Source organism: Molossus molossus, unplaced genomic scaffold (genome assembly GCF_014108415.1).
Source record: "Molossus molossus isolate mMolMol1 unplaced genomic scaffold, mMolMol1.p scaffold_m16_p_11, whole genome shotgun sequence".
NCBI lineage: Eukaryota > Metazoa > Chordata > Mammalia > Chiroptera > Molossidae > Molossus > Molossus molossus.
In genome coordinates, this window is record NW_023425346.1 from 96,167,959 (window position 1) to 96,193,040 (window position 25,082).

The window sequence follows — 25,082 nt, forward strand, 5'->3', positions numbered from 1 at the left end:
ATTTCTCAAAGAGTCAGAGGTGGCAAAGTGGTAAGGGCATAGAGCATAGAATCAGAGTCAGGGCCTTAATTTTGGCCCTGTATGAATTTGGGCAAGTTATCTAATCATTTAGAACCAGCTTTCCAGGCTAGAAAATGAGATAGCAATACATATATGTACAATGTTGGTCAACTATGGCTCAATATTAATTGAACAGAACTATGAAGTGTTTTAGTGGAAGTGAAATAAGCCTATACTCTTGTGTGGGGAATATTTAACACTACAGTTAATAGATAGGAAAGAGAATAATAACATAAAAAGGGAGAGACCACTTATTTTATTTATTTAAAACATGAAGTCTTTCAAGATTAAGAAAAGAATGTGCACTGCCTTTCACAAGAGGCCGAAGGTTGTCACAGGAGAGCAGAGTGAGAGATAATTCAAAATTAATATTGAGCTGGATGTGTTTAAGCTGGAGTTCTGCCTGTTTGCTGCCTAGCAACCATGGCATTTGTCTTACCACTCCATGGGGAGCCACAGGGCAATTTAATGCAGAATGGACCAAAACTATTGCTGAGAGCAGTGCAGCAGCTGCTGTAAGCGAAACACGTGCTTCTACAAAGCCCTTCAGATGGGAATGAATTCATTTTAGAGCTGGCTTCTTCTGGTTTCAAACATCCGGCCAGTATTTCTCGAAGTCTGATCTATCTACATGCATCAGAGTTACCTGGACATAATTACAGCGGGGTTGCTAAGGTGAAGTCTGAGAGAAGTGTTCCTACCAGAGGTCAGCTACAGCAAAACACCTTTAGCAGTTAAAATCGTGGGTCAGGATGCTGGATCTGTCTATTCCCAGCTGTATGATGCTCAATACATTTCTTAATCTTTCCATGACAGTTTCCTCATCTTTAAAAAGTGGTGATGATGATAAGGATGAGACATGTTTTTAATTATTACAGAGAAAGGGCTTTGGAAGGTGTCTGGTACAGTTAATAGTCAATAAAGATCAGCTGCTGTTAGCTATTGGGTCAAGTGTGTTTTCCAGCATAATTCTCTGAGTTCATATCTCAATGTTAACCCAGCTCTCTGGTGACCCCTTTCATTTTATCTACTGTCTCCAGGCTTGACCATTCAAGTTCCATTACCATCACATGCTATTTGGAACTAAGGTTTCTCTTCTTTCTAGTTGAGAAGGCACAGGTTTCACTCTATCTCCATCCTGAAAACCAAGCACAACCATAGAAGTTTTCACTGCTAGTGATACAGAAATATTAGCAGGGTATAAAATAGTTTCTACCCTGACTTCCTCCTCTTCTTTCTCTCTCTTTTTTCCTACTTTAGATCCATGCATTTGGGAAAAACATGATGGGAAGATTCATTCATGTACTGAAAGCTCGGTCCTGACCTTTGCAACCTGGATGCTTGGCAGATACCTGAGATCTAAGGTGGAAGACATTGCACTTGCCTTCTCCTTGGAGCCGCGCTTAGGGGACACGAGAAGCCGAGGGTGGAAGCGAGAACAGGAGGGATAGCGCCAGGCTGCTGGTAGTTGAAAGGGAATTAAAGTAGGGACAAAGGTGAAGGAGAGAAATTTCTCCCCAGGATACCCAGCAAAACAAAAGTGAATGTTGTGGTCAACCTGTTCTCAGCTGAAGGGGACATTTTCAGAGAACTATAGAGATCAAGGGATCAATGTGTCCATCTGAAATTGTGGTATGGAAGCACAAGGACAATCAAAGGCTTCCCAGAACCCTGGCACATCCAGTGTTGTGCTAAGCTGCTTTGCAGGCCATTCTACCTCTGTCTCTGGGCCCTTAATTTCATCCAGAGTTTGGGGGTGGACTTTCTGAATTGGCCCCGAGATTTAGGATTTGAGCTGACTGGCCCTACCTCAAAGGCACACTGGGCAATAAAATGAGCAGGTATTAAGAAGCAAGAGCTGAAGCAGGCTGGCAACCAAAGCCAGGTCCTCAAAGTTCAACTACTAGAGACTCATGGCAGAGAGTGAGGAACCTCTGGTCTGTGTGAGAGCAATTTCCCACAGCCTAGAGGGGGCTGCTGGGAACCTGGGACTGTACAGATGTCCCATACACTCAGATGTCCCATACACCCAGATGTCCCATATACCCAGAAAGAGGTGAAAGGACCATGAAATGAAAAGTCCCTAAAATCATGGAAACCTTTATAAATCCACAGCAGTTACAAGGGAAATGATTAAGAGTGGATTATATCAGATGAGCTCAGTGCCTCTATGAAAGACCGACAAGCCCAGCAGGAAGAAAAAGCACACGCATGCAGGATTTTGATTGCTTCATATGATAATTTTATTATCAAAATAAAATAATAATAATAATAAAAATACAAGAATCTGATGTAGTCGCTAAGGTGACTACCCAATGCCTTGAAGAATAGAGGTGGATTTTAACTTTTGGAGATGAGTTTAAGAAATAGACTTGGTTGCTTCCAATTCTGGCAGTATTGGAAGACACATTCTAACTCATTTTTTTTCTAAATTACTTTTTTTAAAAAAATTTTTTTTATCCTCATCAGAGGACATTTTTCCATTTTATGTTCAAATAGAGTGGGAGGGAGAGAGAGGACGAGAGAGATAGAGAAACATCGACGTGAAAGGGACACATCGAGTGGCTGCCACCCGCACGACCAACCAGGGCCGGGGACAAACTGCAACCGAGGTACTTGCCTTTAGTGAGAACCGAACCCGGGTCTCTCTGGACCGCAGGCCGATGCTCCAACCGCTGAGCCAAACCGACCAGGGCTCTAAATTACTTTTAAATTACAAAAACTCATTTGTAACACCACAACAATACAGAATAATCACACACACACACACACACACACACACAAAATCAATTTCTTTCTTGCCTCTACAGTCCTAAACTTGTGAAGCAACAAATGTAAGAGTTTGATATGTATTTTTAAGATACTTTTTCTAGGTTTCTATAGACATATTTACATATTGACATATAGGTTTTATATCTTCACTAATATCATACCATATATTTTGTACCTTTTTTCTCTTTACAACATATCATAGGCGTGCAAGTTAATACATTTAAATATATGTAAGTTTTATTGGCTATATAGTATTATAAAATATAAATGTGCCAAAATTGATTCAATCCCATCCTTATCAATTATTATTGCAAATTGTCTAGCACAGCAGTACTCATGCTTATAATTACATTTTTATGACCTGATGTTTGTTTTATAATATTTATGTTGCATATTTATGTGTACTACTTAAACATTTGAATTACATCTCATAACGTTATAGATATGTATTACTGACACTGTGTGGTTATTTCCCTATATTCCCATTGTCACTAAATTATATTCATTTAAAAATTTTTTTTCCTTTAGATATTACATGTTGTTTTTGTTTTCATTTATATTTCCATGATACAGAGAGGGTTGGCAAGTTTGTATGTCTCTTGGTCAACTGCATTTCTTTTTCTCAAACTGCTTATTCATATTTTTTGCTTATATTTTTTGGGTATTTATCTTTTTTTTATTAATTTGTAGGATTTTGAATATTAGGAGCATGCATGTCTGTATATGTGACAAAAGATATAATGAGTTGCAAATAATTTCTGTGGTCAAGTATTTTCTTTTGGCTTTATAGTACCATTTATCATATAAAAATTAAAATTTTTATTTGCTTAAATTTGTCCATTTTCCATAACTTTGCACTTAAAAATGTTATCCTACATTTTGCCCTGGCCAGTTTGGCTCAGCGGTTAGAGCGTCGGCCTGCGGTACAGAGAGACCCGGGTTCGGTTCCCGCTAAGGGCACGTACCTCGGTTGCAGTTTGTCCCCGGCCCTGGTTGGTCGTGCGGGTGGCAGCCACTCGATGTGTCCCTTCACATCGATGTTTCTCTCTCTCTCTTCCTCTCTCTCCCTCCCGCTCTGTCTGAACAAAAAAATGCAAAAATGTCCTCGGGTGAGGATAAAAAAAAAAAAAATGTTATCCTACATTTTAACATATATATCTGAAATTTATAATATATATCTGGGTTTAATTATTCAGATTTTTAATATTTATCTGAAGTTCATTTTTGCAGTAATATGAGATAGAGAGCCTTAACTTTATATTCATCCAAAATGGATAGCTAGGTTGTAGTTGTTGAATTGCTCACCCTTCCCCAAAGAATTTCAAGCACCATATTTACCGTTTATTAAGAAATCATATGCATTTGGATATTTCTAAATATTCTGTTTCATTTCACTGAATATTTGTTTATTTCAGAATATTAAAAATAATTGGAAATTGTCTCAATTTATTTACTAATGCTAGCATTTCTCTAATATCAAAGGGGGAAAAAAACCAAAACTATAGCCATTTCACTTATGAATATCAATGCAAAAATTTTAACTAAAACAATAGCAATTCTAATGTAGTAGAGCATGAAGGTAATAATGCAACTGGAACAAAAGTTTATACCAGACACACAAGTGTTCATTAAATTCGAGCAGAAAAGCTGTTATATCAACAAACTGAATATGCATTTCAGAACATAGTAGCTAGCCTTTATAAGCACTGTAAAGACCAAGAAAGACCCTATTTAAACATTTCTTTTATGCCAAAAAATGTTGTAAAACACCAATTCAAAAATAAGACAAGATGCCCAATATTAGCATTATTATTCAATATTATTTTAGAGACATTAGATATCAAATAAAGCAAAAAGTAATGAAATAATAAACCTATTAGAAAGAAAAAATTTTATTTGCAGATGATGTGACTATGCACCTAAAACTAATAAGAACTGTTAGGATAAGAGAGTTTAGTAAGCAAGTTATGCATATTTGAAAATTAATACCTTTTATTCTTTTAAAAAAAATATTTAATTGCTTTTTTTAGAGAGAAAGGAAGGGAGAAGGAGAGAGAGATAGAAACATCTATGTGAGAGAGAAACATCAATCAGCTGCCCCCTGCATACTCCCTACTGGGGATCGAGTCTATAACCCGGGACCTTTCAGTTTATGGGGCGATGCTCAATCTACTGAGCTACACAAGAAAGGCTTAAAATTAATAGCTTTTAACAGATAGCAGCAATGAACAATGAGAAGGAAATGCATTTTTAACATTCTGCTCACATTTGCAGCAAAACTATAAAATACACTGAAGTGAAATCTAACAACTAATTTACAAACCTTTATGAAGAATGTGCAATATTTTGGAGAAGACTATGAATGAAGGTCTAATTAAATATTTTCTGTTAGGAATTCAATGTAATATACAATTCAAACCCTACCTATGTTAACATATAGGTACTACAGAACTTTTGTAGACCTAGTCTCAATGATTCTGATTTTCTTGAGTAGAAAATCATTTGTCAGCTCCTTTTTTTTTTTTTTTTAAATGGTAATGCCCTACTACATATTAAACTTTCTCTAAGGCGACTGTAAACAAAATATTATGATACTACCCCGGCAGGTTTGACTCAGCACTTAGAGTGTCTGCCAGAGGACTGAAGGGTCTCAGGTTTGATTCCTGGTCAAGGGCACGTACCTGGGTTGTGGGTTCAATCCCTGACCCCTGTCGGGGTCATGTGAGAGGCAACCAATCAATGTGTCTCTCACATCAATGTTTCTCTCTCTCTCTCCCCTCCTCCCTTCTACTCTCTCTAGAAATCAATGGAAAAATATCCTTGGATGAGGATTAACAAATAAAATAAAATATTATGGTACTGATGCCACACTGATTATTTTTATTTTATTTTTTATCCTCACCCGAGGATATTTTTCCAGTTTTTGAACAGATAGAGTGGGAGGGAGAGAGAGGAAGGGAGAGAGAGAGAGAAACATCGACGTGAAGGGACACATCGAGTGGCTGCCACCCGCACGACCAACCAGGGCCGGGGACAAACTGCAACTGAAGTACGTGCCCTTAGCGGGAACCGAACCCGGGTCTCTCCAGACCGCAGGCCGACGCTCTAACCGCTGAGCCAAACTGGCCAGGGCATGATTATTTTTATTAGTAAATATAAAAACAGTATACTCAGATTTCCTGATGTCATCTAACTCTGCATTTTTTCCCTACTTCCTTAAAAGAGGCTGCAACTTAATATAAACTTTGGGAAATAAATATAAAATCATGGAATTGGAAACAAAATAAACAGGTAATTTTATGGCAAAAGATAACCTGGATTGAATAGTACAATGTAAAGATATGTAGTACAACATAAAGATATTTATATAAATATAAATATATGTATAAAAAGAACAGTACAACATAAAATATGATGAATCAGACTGGTATTACTATGTACACAAATAAGGCTAGCTTATATTCATAGAAACATGTTAAAGAGCTGAGAAAGAGTTTTGCTGTTGTGTGTAGTTTTAATTAAATCCTAACTGGGATATACTACTTTCTCAGGATTAAAGACTGCATTTAGACTCCACTACTTTCAGTTTGACCTGTGCTGGCCTAAATTTTACCACTGCATTCCCTGTAAAGGAAGGATTGGCTCCATTTATTTACCCAATAAACACCTGCTAGGTAGCTGTTATGTACCAGTCCAATCTCTGCCCTAAAGCAGCCTGTTCCCTGGTTGGAAGCAGCAGTTTTGTAGGCCTTTCCTATACCTATCAAATACAAGTAGATGACATGCCAACAGGTTTCTATCAGTCCCTTAAAGCTGTCCAGGGCCGGGGACAAACTGCAACCGAGGTACATGCCCTTAGCGGGAACCGAACCTGGGTCTCTCTGTACCGCAGGCCGACGCGCTAACCGCTGAGCCAAACCGGCCAGGGCATAAAATAGAAACTCTTATTCAAAGTTCTCACATAGCATGGCTTTGCCTGTTACTGTTGTAATTAGTTAGTTATTAATAACATGAAGGAGCAAAGAGAAGGCCAGACATTATAAGCATCGCCACCTGGGCAGCTTCACCAAGTAACTGCAATTTCACACTCCCCAGGGAACCACAGGTTCATTCCTTGCAGATCACTGGGGGAAGGGGTCCAACAAAGGGGAGATGAAGGCATGCGCAGTTAAGTCAGGTGACATAGGGAAAATACTTGCTTGTCAATCTAACTTGGAAACAAAGATAATTGGCCAGAGGGGGTGGAGCCACAGCAAGCACATGAAATCTTAGGTTAAACTCCCCAGACAAAAGAATTCTCTGTCTTTTGTTCCTCTGGCTTTGCTTCTACTTCCTTGCACTCGCCTGTGTTCCCTCCATAGCCATGTGGTCCTAGACGCTGCATGGCCCATGGCCATGTGGACCCCACAAGCAATGAATTGCAGCTGGGAACAAAAGGTAAGCTAGCCTGATGCTGGACTGTGCAAATACAGAATGGAGGCTCTGGACAGTGGCTTTCATCCTAGCTATCCTGAGGACACAGCTGGGTTTTTCCCTGGGTGGGATGAAGGGAAATGGGACATTGGAAACTCAGGGGTTTAATTTCATGCAAATAAATACCAATCATTCTCCCGTGGGAGTCTCAGAAAATTCTTTTTCTTGTGATGTCGCAAGAAGTCCACTTCCACTGGCAATAAGTGGGGACACAGAGCCCCCCCCCCAATAACATGCCTACATCTCAGTCCAAATAAGTAAAATAAAACTAAATCTGCCTATTAAGAATACTCAAATAGTTTTTGATGTGGGGGTTTCAGGTTAATTAAAACAAACAAAAAAATTCCAAAACTTAAATAGTCAGCAGATAATGAAAATGTTAATAGGAAAATGGAACACATCTCCAGGTAATGAAGGTTGAAAGGCATCAACTAATCATAGCAGTTAAAATTCTCTACTGAAAAGGTGAGGAAGACAATAGTAATAAAGTTGTATGAAGAACCACCTACCTCTTTCACCAGTAAACTTTCTGCTTTGTGCTCTGCGTCCTCAGGCACCGTTGAATACAGCGTTCGGATATCCCAAGGAACCGTGGCAGTCTGCGAGGGACAATGGAAAGAAATGAAGTCCTCTAGCTTAAAAGCAGACCACTGTACCAAAAACACACCAGGGAAATGTTTTCCATCTTAGCATTTCAGGATGAGAGGAGACAGAGAAACGTCCATGGTTCTTACCAATTCATCCTCTAGGAGAGAAGATCCCAGCCCTCCTTTATCACCACTTTACAAGCATTATCACAATTACTGTTTATCAGTGAAGCTCATACTTTTAATTTGTTTCCTTCCCCACAGCAAACAAAAATTGGGACATCTGTATATTGACTGGTGTATTTCTATTGGTATCTTTTGTTGTTGTTAATGCTAAAATAAATATGAAATAAAGAAGAAAACAGACCAAGTCGGCATTATTTTAATCCTACTGTAAATAACCTCTTACATATCAACAGACTAAATGTAGCCCTTTTTAGAAGCTGTTTGTGTGTATCCGTGTGTAGCTACAGTTGGGGATGGGGGCAGGGGAGAAAGGGTGTTCAGTAAATCTGTATCTTGAAGAAAACAAGTCATGTTTTTGGTGTCTTTCTTGTTGTTGAAATGAACAAAATATTTTCAACTTCAGGGCTAAACAAACAACCTTCTATTAAATGAATATATATAAACTAAAAGTATGAATATCTCTTTAAACAAAGCATCCCAAACAGAATTCTCGTTCCTCTTTACACTTTGTCAGCTCTCTCGAGCTGGGGAGTATGGGATGCCCTAACACAGTAACGACCCCTCACCAGCCAGTGGCTCCCTGCACTGTGTGCCCCTTTCATTGCTGGGATGCTGGCATGATGAGTCTGTTCACATACATGGTACTCACAATTGGGATCTTTTATTTTGAACATCCCCAAGCCCACAATTGTTTCATCAGACATAATGAAGCTCATTTGAACTGTTCTAGATAAGGGGTATTTTTTCTAGACAAATTATTGGAACAGATGACAATCTCAATCCCCTCCTTATTTGGGGGGAAGATGGGAAGAGAGGAGCAGAAAATTCAGTCTTCTGAGTTCACAGCTGTTGTAACTCTGCCACCAAGGGCAGCCGCATTACTTTCTTCAGGTCCCAGACTCCTGTTTTCCTCAAGTCCTCTTTTCCTTCACTTCCGATGTGAGCTCCACGAGGGCAAGACGTTTGGTCTGTTTCGTTTACGGCTGTAACCTCAGTGCCTGGCTAGGGGCTTAAATACGTATTTGCTGAAGGTGTTGAACATGTGTGAGTATGCATATGTGTGTTCTGTGTGAGCACATCTGAGTGTGCATGTGGTGTGTGAGTATGTATCTGAACAAGTGTGATTAGGTGTAGTGTATGAGTGTGCTTGTGTGTATGTGTGTATCTGAGTGCGTGTAGGGTGTGTGAGTGTGTATGTGGGTGCAGTGTATGTAGGGAAGTGTGCTATATCTGAGTGGTGTGAATGTGTGTGTGGTGTGTGAGCATGTGTATGTGCATGTGTGAGTGGGTGTGGTGTGTGAGTGTATCTGTGTGAGGCTTGGGAGCATGGGCTTGGCCCTGTGAAAGAGGAAGAATGTCATGTGAATCTAACCAGATCAGGGACTGAAAAATAATGAGGACACTATGCTCAAGAGACATCACATAGTAAAAATCAATGTTCATCCTAAAACAGCTATGGACTGGAGCATTTGCCGCAGGCTATATTTTTAAAATGTATCTTTATGTTGAAAGCATTACAGATGTCCCTCTGTTTCACGCAGTGACCTTGCCCCAGGATTCGACCGCAGCGGTGTGGACAGTGGAAATGGCCGTGGCCATCAGTTCAAGCCAAGTGCGGACCCACACAGGGGCCACCCCTTCCCATGGGAAGCATGATAGGGCCCATTTAAGGTTTATTATTATTTAGAATTTACATTTTTCCATTCCTTTTGAATTCCTTCTTTCATCTTGTTTCTTTTATGTTGTTCACTCTGTTAGATAAATAGCAAATGCATTAAAGTTTGGGGTAGAAGATTAAAAGCCATCGTGAAACAGGGCTTTACTGGATTTCAATGATCTGGGGATAACTTATTTCCTGTTTGGACAGATAATTCACAGATACACAGTGTCACTGGACTGGTTTCCAGGGAATATTATATATTGTAATCCATTGACAAGATTAGGGATTTTTGTCTTTAATTCAAAAAATTGTCTATATTTCAGCCACTAATTTATAATAAGATTTTTATATAAAAAGCAAAAGATTCCTCTTTTTCATTATGCACCATAGTCTCTTATTGATTTTCTGACTTTTTGAAAAAAAAAAAAAATAATAACAGCTGTTCTAAAAACTCAGTCTGGCAGAAAGCAGAGTAACAGGGCCCAAATGTAAGCTTCCTGTTCAGTTATACCATAAACATACTGTCCCACTGAGATCACTGCTCTGTGGCATAATACAATAGACTGAACACTGAGCTCGTTTAAGAAGCTTTTTTCCCCTTAATGGTAAGTTTCTGGATTGTGAACTCAGGTATTCAGGAATAATAATCACATGACCACTAGATTCATGATGTCATATAGTAAAGATGGAACCCCGATACATAAGCTAATGCTCGTATGCAATGTATGAGATTGGGATTTCATTCAGGTGGTGGTCATAAAGCTGATCGCATGGACAATCACGTGCACATGGCTCTGAGTGACTCCTGATGACCTCTAGTTGTGAAATGACAACTGGGGTTGAATCACCCCCATGTAACTGTGAGGTAAGTCTAAACTATTATCTTACAGTCATGGAATTATTGCACTAGAAAAGGAATACGTGCCAAGTGAATGCCCGTCACACACTGCTGGTCTCATTTGTGTCGTGTGGTAATACTGGAGAAGTCGCCGGAAGAAGCAGAAAGCCTCCAAAGACTTTTCACTGTCAACACGATGGCACTTCTGCTCATTTTGACTTTTTTTTTTTTTTTTTCATCCTCACCCAAGGACATTTTTCCATTTTTCACTCAGACAGAGCGGGAAGGAGAGAGAGGAAGAGAGAGAAACATCGATGTGAAAGGGACACATCGAGTGGCCGCCACCCACACGACCCAACCAGGGCCGGGGACAAACTGCAGCCAAGGTACATGCCCTTAGCGGGAACCGAACCCGGGTCTCTGTGGACCACAGGCTGACGCTCTAACCGCTGAGCCAAACCGGCCAGGGCTCATTTTGACTTTTTTAACGTGTCTCCTTTGAAGCAAAAATAAATCGATCCTATAAAAGTATACCGAGTCATATTTGTTAAAGGTTACAGAGAAGTTCTTTTCTGAGAATTGGATGCTTTCAGACCACTACAAATTGCCTTGGCCACCACAGACTTCCTGTTCTCTTTTGTAAACCGTCTGGTTGACAATTAGCACAGCTCAAGAGCATGAAATGGATCTGAGACTGCCGTGGTCTCAGCCCAGGTCCTCTTCTGGTGGTGGAGCTTTGAAAGGGGACGGCTGTCCAGAGATCGGGCATTTGGAAATAAAAACTATCATTTTCATCTAGGAAACAGCGCACGCAGACCTGTGTGCAATTTCAGGTCTGTAATATTCACACGGCTTAGACTACAGCCCTGCCACTTTCTGGCTCTTTCGACTCTGCAGTGGGTAGTCTTGGTGGCTTCGCCGCAGCCACCATTCTGCTGGCTGACATGATCACAGAAGACTTCATTCCAAGCACATCGGGGCCATTTCTTGATGGACCAAAGGCCACTGTCAAAGTCCAAAAAAGAGGCTGCTTTTCCTGACCTGGAGCTGAGCACAGCTTTCTGTGACAACATTGTAGATCCCAGCTGTTCAAAAGAGAGGACACGGAGGATGCTGTTTGTAGTAGCCAATCAGCCCCAGCTTGAGAAGTTAGCAAGCCTCACAATAGGGATGATGGCGGAGCACTTCGCCATCAATTTCAACCCAAGCACGTGTTTCAAAGTGATCTTCACCTGAATTTCTCAAGCTGAGACCCCAGCAGTGCCTTTCATTTTAGTAGAGAAGGCGCTTATATTACATTCATTGCTTGGAAAACATTTTTTACCACGTTCAGAAGAGTACTGCTGTGATTTTTATTTTATTTTTAAATACCTGAGAAGATCACCTGGATACCTTCATTGTGCTATCAGGGGAAAGTCCTCCTTGTTTTGCTGAAATTAAACCGCACGGGGAATGCACAGACAGTGAGCAGCTGGGCATCACTGGACAGCTGTCCTCATCCTTCTAAGCCGAGCATGGGGACGTCTCCATCCCAGTACTTAGGTGTATCAGTGGGGAGGTCTGGAGACCAGGTTCGAGTTTTACCCTTGGCCTGGCAAACCATGGGGCAAGTCATTTCACTTCTTTTGTGTGATTCACTTTCCAGTCTTCAAAGTGTGTCTCGCCTCCTCGAAGGAGCCGAGGACAAAACATTCTATGTCTGGAAAAACGTGAGCATGAATAGAACCTAGTGCTCCAATAAAGATACCTATGCAGCCCTGGCTGGTTTAGCTCAGCAGTAGAGTGTCAGCCTGCAGACCAAAGAGTCGTGGGTTTGATTCTGGCCAAGGGCATGTACCTCAGTTGCAGTTTCATCCCCGGCCCTGGTCGGGGTTGTGCGGGAGGCAACCAGTCAATGTCTCTCTCTCTCTCTCTCTCTCTCTCTCTCTCTCTCTCTCTCTCTCCCTCCTTCTCCCCCCTCCCACTCTATCTAAAGATATTGAAGAAAATATCCCCAGGTAAGGATTAAAAATAAGTAAATAAATAAAGATACCTACGCACCAGGACCTGCCCCTGGCAAGGACGCGGGGCAGCAGTGTGAGCTCACACTCCAAGGCTCACAGGGAGAAAGCTGCTGTGAGACCTGCAGATATGGCCCCATGACGAGCCACAGGCCTCAGGCACCAGCCCACCAGCCACCGCCACCCCACCTCAGCATCTTCCCTAACGGCTGCGCACACCCCCCTTCCACGCAGGGCTCAGTGCTGCACACGCCTCGCCATGCTCCTCTGCCTCTCAGAAAACTTGATCGCCTTGTTCTCTCCTAATTTTAGGTGTAGCATAGGTGCCAGCTCCTCTCGAAAATCTTCTCTCATTCATGCAACACACATTTTCTCTTCTCTCAGCGGTACGGCTTACTGCGCGTATCACACGCGAAGTCTGCAGCCTAACCGGAGGACCGTCTAGGACAAAGCTCTGCGCACAAATAGCTCATCAGCCGCTGCACGCGGGTGCTTTTCTGCGTGTAAGCCACATGACGGCTGCGTTAGGAACAAATCCCAGCACCAAACAAAGCGCTGTGCTGTGCTCTCTGGTGTGTTTTGTTTAATTCTTTTAAAGAATGAAGTACTTGAGTGCAGACATGTGTTTTTAGGATTGTTTTGTACCCTGTCTCTGACTGCCTACATCACCTCTATCTTATTATCTAGGACAATCCTTTCAAGAAAAATAACTTATTGAGGTATAACTGACATGCTATAAAATTCACTCTCTGAAGTATAGAATAGTGGTCTAAGCATATTCACAGGGTTGTGCAAAAATCATCACTATTTAATTTTAGAATGTTTTCATCATTTCCCCCAAAGCCCATACCATTAGTGGTTACTTCCCATTCTGCCTTCTTCCCAACCATTGACCATTACTAATCTGCTTTCTGTCTCTTGGATTTGCCTCTGGGGACACTTCATGCAAATGGAATCATATGACTGGCTTCTTTCACTTAGCATAATGTTTTCAAGTTTCATTCATGTGCCAGCACGTATAAGTACTTCATTGCTTTTTAGGTGGAACCGTTTACCCATTCATCACTTGATGAACAGTTGGGATGTTTCCACTGTGGGGCTATTTGAATAATGCTGCTGATGTTTATAAGTGTCCAAGTCTTTATTTGGACACACATTTCTAGTACAACAGGGCCCAAAGCAGTCTCCACCCATTCTTACCGAATTGATAAGCACTCTAGACCGTTTCACCAGTGCAAATTATCTAATGGTACCACTCACCGTGGGATTCGGGGAGTTCAGATTTCCTGCAGGCTGTGCCCCTTACTTTTCTAAGATGCAGCTGGCCACATGCATGCTATTTAGACAGGAACTCTAACAGCAAAAGTCAAGGTACTTATGTTTGACTTTTATCCTCACAGTGACTCTCCATCCCCAAATAAGAGGCTTTTCAAATCTCAGCTTCATTCGCTTGTGAATGAGAGGAATATTGTAAGTTAGACATAATCTAGTTTGACAAAGACTATATTACTTAGCTTTTAAATCGCAATGGCAGTGTTCTAGCATGAACACAGCAAGTCTTTTAAAGCCTGCTCTTCAGGCTCGGAAGCCAAGGATTAAAAGGAGGTCGTATTCCTATAAACTGTTGTTGTGCCTCAGTAAGAGAAGCAAGAAGAAAAAACACAACCCATGACCTTCCTGCCTTTAATAAAGACCTTGCTGCTTCCTCTCACCAAATGACCCACATGGCTGAGTCTGGAAATCCCCATATACTAGTTACTTTCTACAGCTAAAAACATACTGTGACGAGAACAAGCCAGCTCAGCCGGTGTGGCTCAGTGGTTGAGCATCGACCCATGCACCAAGAAGTCGCCAGTTTGATTCCCGGTCAGGGCACCTGCCCAGGGTGTGGGCCAAATCCCCAGTGGGGGGCATGCAGGAGGTGGCCAGTTGATGTTCTCTCTCATCGATGTTTCTATCTCTCTCTCCCTCTCCTTTCTTCTCTCTCTCTCTAATATCAATAAAGGGAAAAAAAGAACAAGCCATAGGTAATCTAAGAAATCACAATTCACTCAGTATTAATAGCCAATGAAAATTGCAGGATGCACTGAAGAGCCCTGAGAAACTAATTCTGTAATGAATTAGAGATTTGATATGAAGAAGGGTTTTGAAAAGATCGTGCAACTCTGTAAACAGACTAGTCCAGGTGTGCAGCGTAGACCTTTGACAAGCAACCCTGTCCGGTGTTGAAAGTATAACCTCTCAGGTGTGAGCACTGCTCCTGTCTCTACTGGAGATATTCGCCAGTCAGTTCTCAGAAGGCTGAGCTTAAACAGAGCCGTCTGGCTGGTGCGGGCAGTGTTGAAATACAGGTGATTACGCCTTCCCACAGTGTGAGGCACCACTCACTTTCTGACTCTAAACTTTCTTATTTCAAGTTGGCACCACCCAGAAATGACTCCACCTCAGGCTCTCTGCATCATTCACTCAGCAAGAACCTCATTTCTGGCTTTCTCACTTTTTGTTCTGCTATTTAGCATCTGCCTCTCTTCCTAAACGGAACCGGTCACGCCGCAGTATGATTCAGTGCGTCCCTGAAACTGTCCCTCAGCTTTTGTTTTCCTTCCTTATGCTCCTCACCTTTTTCACGAAAGCCACGATCTGCTGACCGAGTTCTTTATTTTTGGGTCTTTAAGTTTCTATTGCTACCAGCTTCAAAAAGGAAGACGAGAAAAACAAGAACAACGAACATAATTGCTGAAGGAGTACATCTCTCTGAACTGAGTTAATGGATGCACTCAGACTGCTTCTTTCTAGTGAGTCATTCTAAGTGGTACAGATCATCATGCCTGTTTTCAGAACCCATGCACCAGGAGAAATCGTGTCTACCTGGTATGCCAAGATAAAGGCAGGTGCTTCTGGTCCAGTCCCTTAACCCGGAAGAAGACGATTCTCATTCAACGTTCAGCAATCTTTATTGAATGCCCACAAGCCAGACAATGTGTTGAGTACTTGAAATACCGAGATGAACTGATTTCCCCCTTGCCTAGCAACAAAAAGCATGTGGGTAAGTCCATTCAGTGTGACAGGGAGAGAATCAGCCAGGCACTCTCCCAGGTGGAGTGAGCCCCTGGAGAAAGGGGTCATGATCGTAGCATTGTTTTTCTAAGGTGATTTTCCAGAGGGGTCAGGGAAGAAGCACAGTAACGATTATTTTCCTCAGCATCAGGCAAGGCCAACGCCTTCACTCTCGTCATTCTCAAGGTTCATTTCAGAATGGCCTTTTGGTTCTTCATGGTATTGAAAGGATGAAAGTTATATTCTAAAATAATAACCTACATGTTTCTGAAATAAATATTCATTTTCCATTCGCATTGTGCCAAGTGCCTCTCTAGTTACTGGGGGTCTCACAATGACCTAGACAGAGGACATCCCTGTCCTACTAGAGGCTACACTCTAATGGCGAGAAACCCCGAGATCTTCCCGGGTGGTGACAGTGCTGCAGGGGAGCAGGTAGCCTGATGAGACGGAGCAACCCCGTGCGGGGGTGGGGTGAGAGGTTGGCAGCCAGGGATGTGTTTGGAGAGTTAGCGCTTGAACTGAACGATGAATGGCAGACAGGAACCAGCAGGCAGAGAGGGGGAAGGCCCTAAGCGCTCGGCAGGTTCCGGGAACGGAAGGAATGCTAGGCCTCCACGTAGTGAGCAAGGGAAACCGGGCCAGGCGATGAGGGCCCAGAGGCCACCAGGAACCAGATGGTGCGACCATGGCCAGAAGGAGCTTGACGGGGCTCTCGAGGCAATGGGCAACCCTGGACGTTTTACCCAGAGGCCTGGCAATATCGGACAGGCACTGCTAAAAGCTTTCTTTAAATGGATAAAAGTGGAGGCAGGCAGGAAGTAGGAAGACCTTTGAAAGGCCACTTCTGGGGATCCAGGCAAAAAATGGTGATGATGATGATGATGGCCCGGGCCAGGAGCTTGGGGAGAGAGGGACAAGGCAGGAATTCTTGATACTTCGGGACTACAAGCATCTTAATCGACTTTGCTTTTCATCCATATTAGGGCACACACTTCTTAACCACAAGGCTTCGGCTTTTCCTGTCAGCCTTGCTGGTCTAGGAAGTGCTATTCTATATTCAGTGCCTGTGGGTGCTAAATAAATAATGATTAAACAAATCAAGCCATGAATCATGTCTGCTCTAAGGGTGAGTGTTTGGAAAGGGAAACACCGAAGTGAGCTGAATTCTCCCGTCAGTAGGACACCGCTGGGCTGAGGACCATGGGGAAGGAGCGTGGGGAGCGGGAGCAGCAGGACTCCCTCCACTCTGATAGCTGAGGACCGTCTCTGTGATAGCTGAGGACCGTCTCTGTGATAGCTTAGGACCGTCTCCGTGATAGCTTAGGACTATCATCTCTGTGAGAGCTTAGGACTATCTCTGTGAGAGCTTAGGACTGTCTCTGTGATAGCTTAGGACTATCTCTGTGATAGTTTAGGACTATCATCTCTGTGATAGCTTAGGACCGTCTCCGTGATAGCTTAGGACCGTCTCCGTGATAGCTTAGGACCGTCTCTGTGATAGCTGAGGACCGTCTCTGTGATAGCTGAGGACTGTCTCCGTGATAGCTGAGGACTGTCTCCGTGATAGCTGAGGACCGTCTCCGTGATAGCTTAGGACCGTCTCTGTGATAGCTTAGGACTGTCTCTGTGATAGCTTAGGACTGGAGCGGTCACCTCCTACCACTTCCCATTGGGTGGGTGGAGACTGTCCACACACATCCCACAGAATCCATTGTTCAAGGATGAGCCTGGGAAATGACCCTCTAGCCTGGTCAACAGCGGGCTTGCTGTTGGTGACCAACAGCCCTGACATTATGACATAGGCTGAGGATGGAGCAGAGGGGGCAGAGAGCTTTTAAGAGAGGTTCTTTTTTTTTTTTTCTTTAATCCTCATCCAAGGATATTTTTTTTTCATTTATCATTAGACAGAGTGGGAGGGAGGGAGGGAGAGAGAGAGAGAGAGAAAAAGAGGGAAACATCGATGTGAGAGAGACACACACATCGACTGGTTGCCTCCCATACGACCTGACCAAGGCCGGGGATGAACTGCAACCGAGGTACGTGCCCTTGACCGAGATTGAACCCGTGACTCATTGGTCCGTAGGCTGATGCTCTAGCCAATGAGCAAAACGGGCCAGGCTTAAGGGAGGTTCTTTATTCCACACAGAGGAAGAGGAGAAAAGCCAAATATAAACACAATCTATTTTAGCAGTGCTCTGTACAGCAGAGCTCCCCAAGTGTTTCCTGTAAAGGGTCAGATACATTTTCAGGGTCCTCTACCTCTGCGTCAATGACCTCAGCTCTGCTCAGGTCTGCAGGTGTAGCAGGAAACCAGCCTCGACAACAGGTGAATGAGAGGACATCATTGTATTCAAGTAAAACCTTACTTTAGGGTACTAAGATCCGAGTTTGATATGATTTTTATACGTTACAAATAGGCTTCTTTTTTTTTTTTCTCCAACTATTTAACCAGTTCTATGAAGAAAATACAACAGAGCAGTGTTAAAAAAAAAATCCACATAAAAATCACACTTAGTTCACGGGACATACAAAACTAGGCAGCAGGACACTCATGGTCCGCAGTTTAACCTTACTCTGTAGAGCAGGAAAGAGGAAAAGCTATCCATCTGCATTTTGTTCAAAAACTGTCCACTTTATGCAGTGATAATATTCGACACCATCCTTTTTTGGCAGCTGCTTAATGCAAATAAAAACGTAGCTGTTTGTCTGAGATTACGTTTTCTGATAAGACGGACTCATTGGCATCAGGTGTCTCTTGAGCACCTGCTACTTGGAAGTTATTCTCCCGAATAGTCTCCAAGGTTCCTCTTCACCCTGTTATCTGCTCTAATAACATACACCAGGTCACTTGGTCACCTTCAAACACTCCAGTGACTGGCCACTTGAACTTCGAATAAGGTGCAAAGCCTTACTTTGTCTTTGCCTGACCTCCTCTCTGAACCCTCTGTCTGTCCACCCACACCACTCTTCAATCTCAGAGCTCTTGGAGCCTCTGTAGCAGCTTCCTTCAGCCCCAAACACCCCTTCCTTCCTGCCCCAGGATTTAGCATGGTTGGTCCTTCTTAGGAATTCAAAACTCAGCTCAAACGTCACCTTGTTAGAGGGGCTGTCCTTGACCATCCAGTCCAACTCAGTTCTTCTAGTCAGTTTCTATTACATGTCCCTGTCTCATTTTCTTCATGGGATTGCTCCTTATCCAAACTATCTTGTTTATCAATTTGTTTACTTTATTATTATTATGTTTTTGCCTGATTCCTCCCACTAAAAGGTAAGCTCCATTAAAACAAGGCAATGCCTGTATCATTGCTGTTTCCCTATTCTGAGATTTATGCCTACCACTCAGTATTATACATTTGTTGAATGAATAAAAGAAGAATATAGTCAGAGGGGTGACAGAAGGTTATACTCAGCATTGTGCTACTGTATTATTCCAGTTGGGAATGAGGGTGACTGTGTGTGACAAGGGTGAGGGTTGGGTGGGGAAAGAGAGTAAGGCCTTGAGAAATGGGCATGTACCAAACATTGGAGAAGCCCTGGCCAATGCTCAGATGTTAGCCCTTAATTTTTTTTTTTAAGTTAATCCTTACCTGAGGACATTTTTTTTTTTTTTTTACACAGAGTGGAAGGGAAGGAAGGATGGAGAGAAAGAGAGAGAAACATTGATTGGTTGCCTCCTGCACAATCTTGGCTAGAGTTGGGAATTGAACCTGCAACCCAGGTTATGTGCTCTTGACCATGAATCAAACTCATGACTCCTCAGACCACAGGCTGATGCTCCAACTGCTGAGCCAAACTGGCCAAGGCTGCCCTTCATTCTGACATCAATGGGGGTGGCCACAGAAGACTTATAAGTAAGTACAAAATAAAATAATTCAGTATATTAACTAAAATGTTCACATTGGGAATATTAAAAAAAAATCTATGGTATTATGTGATCTGTTTACACCATTAATGACAGCAAAGGTCATACCATAATCAGACCATCCTTAACTTAAACAAGTGTAGAAAGATGCCAAAAAATGAAGTCAAATTCAGTGCAGATGTTTCATCTCATCTACACGCCTCCTCTCTCTTGAGTTGGGGTGACTTGGAGTAGCTTTTGACATATTTCTGAACAACCGAGCTGGAAGCAAAGGTTCTCCAAGTTTCTTTTTTTGATGTTGTTGTCTAGCAGGAAAAGGCTGTTTGTCAAATTTACCTTCAATCCGAGAGACAATGAGGATGTGGAATTAAAAATATAAAACATGGTTTAACTTAGTGTTTTCAGTTCAAGACCTGGTGGCCTGGTCCAACCACAGAAATGAGATTTCTGCATGAGATAAGCTTCTCGAAAGTGTGTCAGATGCTGGAGTGGAAGGCATTTACAAGTGCAAAAACAATTGGGAGAGTTTCTTTTTTCCTATCTACAAATCTGTCTCCTTTCGTCCATCCTTCTTTGTACTTGGAACAGAAAGTTAACATCTACTTTCTTTTTTATTAATCCATGGAAGAAGGTGAAAACTATGAACTGTTCGAGGGCGGAAGCCAGATCTGCCCCGATGTTAGGGAGGGAACGGAAGTGAGGCTGTTTGAGGAAGCGTGAGCTCTGAGGCCCCAGAACTCCACGGAGGTTCCCATGGACAGTGGTTACTTCACAGGGTGACCCCAGAGCTGCCGTTTCGTCTGTTTTAAAATGCTCATGTCGGAGAGTACCTTTTTTCTTTTTTGAAAAAACAGGGAATTTTACCACTGGCCCATTGAGATCTCTGTTTCATAGTTAGATATTTACTAACAATTTTTTAAAAAAACATTTTTTCTTTATTGATTTCAGAGAGAGCGGAAGAGGGAGAGAGAGAGAGAGAGAGAGATAGAAACATTGATGGGAGAGGACATTGATTGGCCACCCCCTACACGCCCCTGACAGGGGATCAGGCCCACAACCTGTCCATGTGCCCTGACTAGGAATGGAACTGGTGACCTCTTGGTACATGGGTCGAAGCTCAACCACTGAGCCACACTGGCTGGGCTTACTAACAATTAAATGTTTCAAATGACCACAAATGGAATGGTTGGGACACGTGGCTGCTCAGCATCCATAACTACTGTTTCTCTTCAAAACAAATTCCCTTTTTATTCATTCTGTTTACCACCCCAAGAGCAGTCTATGTGCCATTGAGCATTGTCCAAGAGGGGGGATACCAAAATCACAAAGCCCTCCATGAAGATGCGCTTGTCACCTTTCTTTGCCCACAGGCCTTATCATTTCTTTATTAAAGGACACCCAAGATGAGAAGTGATTTTTAAGAATTGCATCTTTTGTGCCAAGAGAGTCCTGACTTTGCCATTGGTTGGTTAGAGTTGCTTGGCCACTTTCAGTTAGAAATTGCCTGAGGGAGGAAATAGGTCAGGTAGGGCAATGGTTTAAAACCCAGATATTGGCAGGGACACAGTACTAGCTGGACCCAGGCAGTGCCCTGTGCTGCTCCTGTCCCAAGTGGTCACTGTGTCACTGAGCCCCAATCTTCCAAATGTACACGGTGTTTGGGCACTTGGAGTGGCTGTGTATGAACTCCCACTGCAGTGACTGTTATGTAGGGTGACCACAGGAAGGGCTGGAGGCCCCTAATCCACAAGGGAAGATGACACCCTTGGGCGGATCACCTTGTGGGGCCCTCCTGAACTTAGATGGCTTGAAAACAAGACTTACCGAGAAGTCGTCACTGGGGAAGAAGAGGAGATCTCGGAGGGGATCATTCCGATATGTCTTTTCAAGTTCTTCAATGACAGTTTCATAATCCAAAGGCTCGGGAAACCTGGGTTTTTCTTGCTGTGGAAAAAGAAAACCTAATATTAACCACTGACACATATAATCTTCTCACACACATATAATGTCTGGTTGGGTAGCACGAAGGCTTTGACATGGTGCAACCCTTCCAATAGACTCACAGAGACTCCAGGCATTCAGGGCAAAGCCATACAACTATTATTTCCAGACCTGACATAATATGAGAAGATCCTGAAATACTTGACATCTCACTCAGTAATTCAAGCTGTTCAGACTGAGCTCCAAAAGTCACACCCATAGACTATACGTGTATGTAAAGAAAGGCCTTCTATCACTTGTTAAGTATTATGATGATCTCCATCACCTTTTCCTGAATTAGATACTTCTTTGTGAGGTTTACATGAGTCTATTTTAAAATGTTGGCACCTTGCTAGCAATCAAAGTATCACAGGCTGGCCTAGTTGTCACTGTAGCATGGATCCTGTGTCAAGATTAACTGCTTGGCTCTAAGCCTTTTTGCTGTGATAGAGAGAAGCTGAGTAATTCTAACAGAACTGAACACCATAACTATTATGGACACAGTGTGGTGAAAATGGAGAAGAGTCTAAAAAATAGCAAGATAATCACATTACATTAAAGTCGTGAAGCCGAAGCCCCAGCTGATAGCTTAGTTGATAAGAGTGGAGTCCCCATGGGCCAAGGTTGCGAGTTCAATCCCCAGTCAGTGCACATACAAGAATCAACCAATGAATGCTTAGATAAATAGAACAATAAGTTGACGTTTCTCTCTCCCTTCCTCTCGCTCTCTAAAATCAGTAAAAATAAAACAAACTCCTGAGGTTGAAAAGAAAGGCACTTCCCTTAAATAAACTGCCCATAGCACCACAAAAAGATAAATAAATTGCTAGTTGGAGAAGGTGTGATTGTTTCATTATAGAGTTGATGTATTTTCTCTAAACGACGGAGCCACAAAGAAAGAATAAACTATTTTTTTTTTTTTTTATTATGAATTTTTATTTATTTTTTTGTTACAGATATTTTACCTTTTTACCCCATTGGCACCCCCCACCCCACCCCCTCCACCCTGTCCCCGGCTTAGTTGTCCATGTCCATTGGTCATGCATACATGCATATAAGTTCTGTGGTTTATCTCTTCCCACCCCCCCACCCCCCATCCCCTCTTCTGAGGGATGTCAGTCTGTGCCCTACTTCCATGTGTCTGGGTCTACTATATTCCTCAGACTGTTATGTTCATTATATTCCGTATATAAGTGAGATCATGTGGTATTTGTCTTTTTCTGCTTGGCTTCTTTCACTTAGGATAATACTTTCCAGGTCCCTCCATGTCGTCTCAAAGGATAAGAGATCTTTCTTTCTTACCGCTGCATAGTACTCCATTGTGTATATGTACCACAGCTTTTTGATCCAAAGAATAAACTATGATAGAACAGAAAACCAAGGACACAATCTGAGTTCCCTTGGCGTTGTGATGAAGTATTTATGCAAACCTAATTGAGAAGAAATGATTGTTTGGATTATTTTAAGGCTCTTGGAAGCCAGAGTGGTCATCGTGAAATTTGTATGCTAAAATGACCTCATAAATGGAAATCATTTTTTCTTTATCATGTCAATGACATCAATGATCCCCCCCCCTCCTCTTCTGCAACGCAGGCAGATTTAGCTTCCATTTCTTAGGCCTTCTTTGGAAGGTCTCTGCTGCCAAAGCCCCAGAAATCTTTACTGATGTTTTAATAATTTCTAATGCACTCCTCAAAGTAGCAGTCAATGTTCATTTTGACAATTTTCCAAATATAAAAGTGGAAACAAAACAAAATGTACCACAGTGGGCCAATAACAAGGGTTTTTGTGTCCTTTCTGCATTAAAATAAGACAGAAGAAAAATAAACCATTTTACGAATCCTTAAATAAACCAAGGATAATGTCAAGTGAATATTTTCTCTGAAAGGACCCTTCAAGTAAGATTGCTAGACGTAGCAAATAGAAATACAGAGCTCCGGGCAATGTTTGAAGAAAAGAAGAAATTTAGTTGCCCAACACCGTCTATTAAGGAAAAGAACTGTGAAACCTTCGACATTTTAAAGTAGAAAAAGTAGAGACAATGTGGAACGAGCTGAGTACTTAAAAGCGAAATCCTCCTAAAATCAGTGTCTTTTGATATAATTATTTTATTTCAACTTATTTTAAGTTCCAATTCCCTATTTCCCAAGGCCAAAGTTAATTCCAAGGATCACAAAACGATAGCTCAAGAGGCATGCAGACTCCAGATGTTTGGTTTGGCGCAAACATTTACTTCATTTTATTTTTAGTTGGCTTCGAATGTCTTTAAGTGGTGGTATTTCACTGAAGTTCAGCTATGGACCTCAGTAGTCCTGCAAAATCACACAATGATTTTACCAACTGCCCCAAACGGCCTTCAAGTTTGAAATACATGGCTTATTCGGGAATGTCTTTTTTCCCCCTAATATACTTTTTGTATATTAAATGTAGCAAATAAAACAGAATGTATTATAAAACCATCAGAAAGTCCTTATCGCAGCCACAGATTGGACTGGTTAGGTCCCTTTCCCTCAGTGTTTTTTCAGCTTAAGTGTTTGATGCCCTCTGGGCTCACATACCAGCAGCTGTGGTTTAGCTCTGGCACTTTCCCTCTCCTGTCTTTGCCTCACATCTTCCTGTGAGAATGTGGCCTCGTGTGTTGCAGTTGACATATTTAAAGGCAAATCGTATCAAGATGTTTTAAGAGGTCTCCTACAATCTTGTTTGTACTATCTTCTACATTAATTCTCCCACTAGTTACACACTACAGCATTAATAAACAAGCTGGAGACTAGAAGACTTTCAAAGAGGACATTTCACTAGGGTCCCCTTCCACCTCAAGTGAATGCCACCTAGACTAGTACGACACGAAGATCAGAGCTCACAAGTCATAGGTTATCGATAAAACCACAGAAAAACAAAATTCTCCTTGATATGCCCCCCCCCCAAAAGGCATAGCTTACAACAGATGTAAGCATCTGTTGGAGTGTAGATTTTTATTTGTTTATTTCAGGCTAGGATATACCAGCCAATCAATGAATGACATTTATTAAAGCCTTTCCTGTTTAAAATGTTGCACTGAGGTTATTTTGACACAAAGCTACAAAACCTAGCAGATCTACTTCATATAATTTATTCAGTCTTGACCTTTGAGGGGAGATATATTAGTTAATTGCTCCCTTTCCAGGGAATTTGTTAATCAATGTGCAACTTTCAAGATATTCAATGCTTTATAATTTTTGTGAACATGAAGTTTCAAAATGAAGACAACAATGACATATTTCCTAGCATCTAGAGCCTGGGACGTGGCTAGTGTTTGCCATGAATGTGTTATGACCTGTGATGGTGAGATTCCAGGCTATGGAGCCTGTAGTTCTCTCTGGAGCAGGACAGATATCTGTTCAGCATTTCGCTCAAGGAGACAGATGTATACGAGGATGATGGGATAAGTTAATTTCTCTCTACTACTGCTTGCAGAGGCATTGAGTAAAACTGGAAACTGAGCAGCGTTGATTTGCAGCTTTACAACGGTTGGGTTTGTCCCTCCTGAATTTAATGTGCCTCTTTCTTTTGGAAATGTACCAACTGGGAGGAGGCAGGTGCCAAGACTGCCCTGAGTTGGATT

At 42.1% G+C, this 25,082-nt stretch overlaps 1 protein-coding gene across 7 annotated transcripts in view; it reads right to left on the reverse strand.

Annotated features, from left to right (window-relative positions):
• The window catches only part of DOCK10 (dedicator of cytokinesis 10), a 241,489-nt gene that overhangs the window by 113,170 nt on the left and 103,237 nt on the right, over window positions 1-25,082 (reverse strand). For 5 of the 7 annotated variants that reach the window (XM_036253284.1, XM_036253282.1, XM_036253283.1 and 2 more), the window contains exons 2-4: window positions 21,323-21,442; window positions 9,773-9,829; window positions 7,815-7,904 (exon numbers count right to left, since the gene is read on the reverse strand). In XM_036253284.1, coding sequence (XP_036109177.1) covers window positions 7,815-7,904; window positions 9,773-9,829; window positions 21,323-21,442 — 267 coding nt within the window. The remainder of the gene's footprint in view (window positions 1-7,814; window positions 7,905-9,772; window positions 9,830-21,322; window positions 21,443-25,082) is intronic. The other 2 variants (XM_036253285.1, XM_036253286.1) reach the window with 1 other exon arrangement.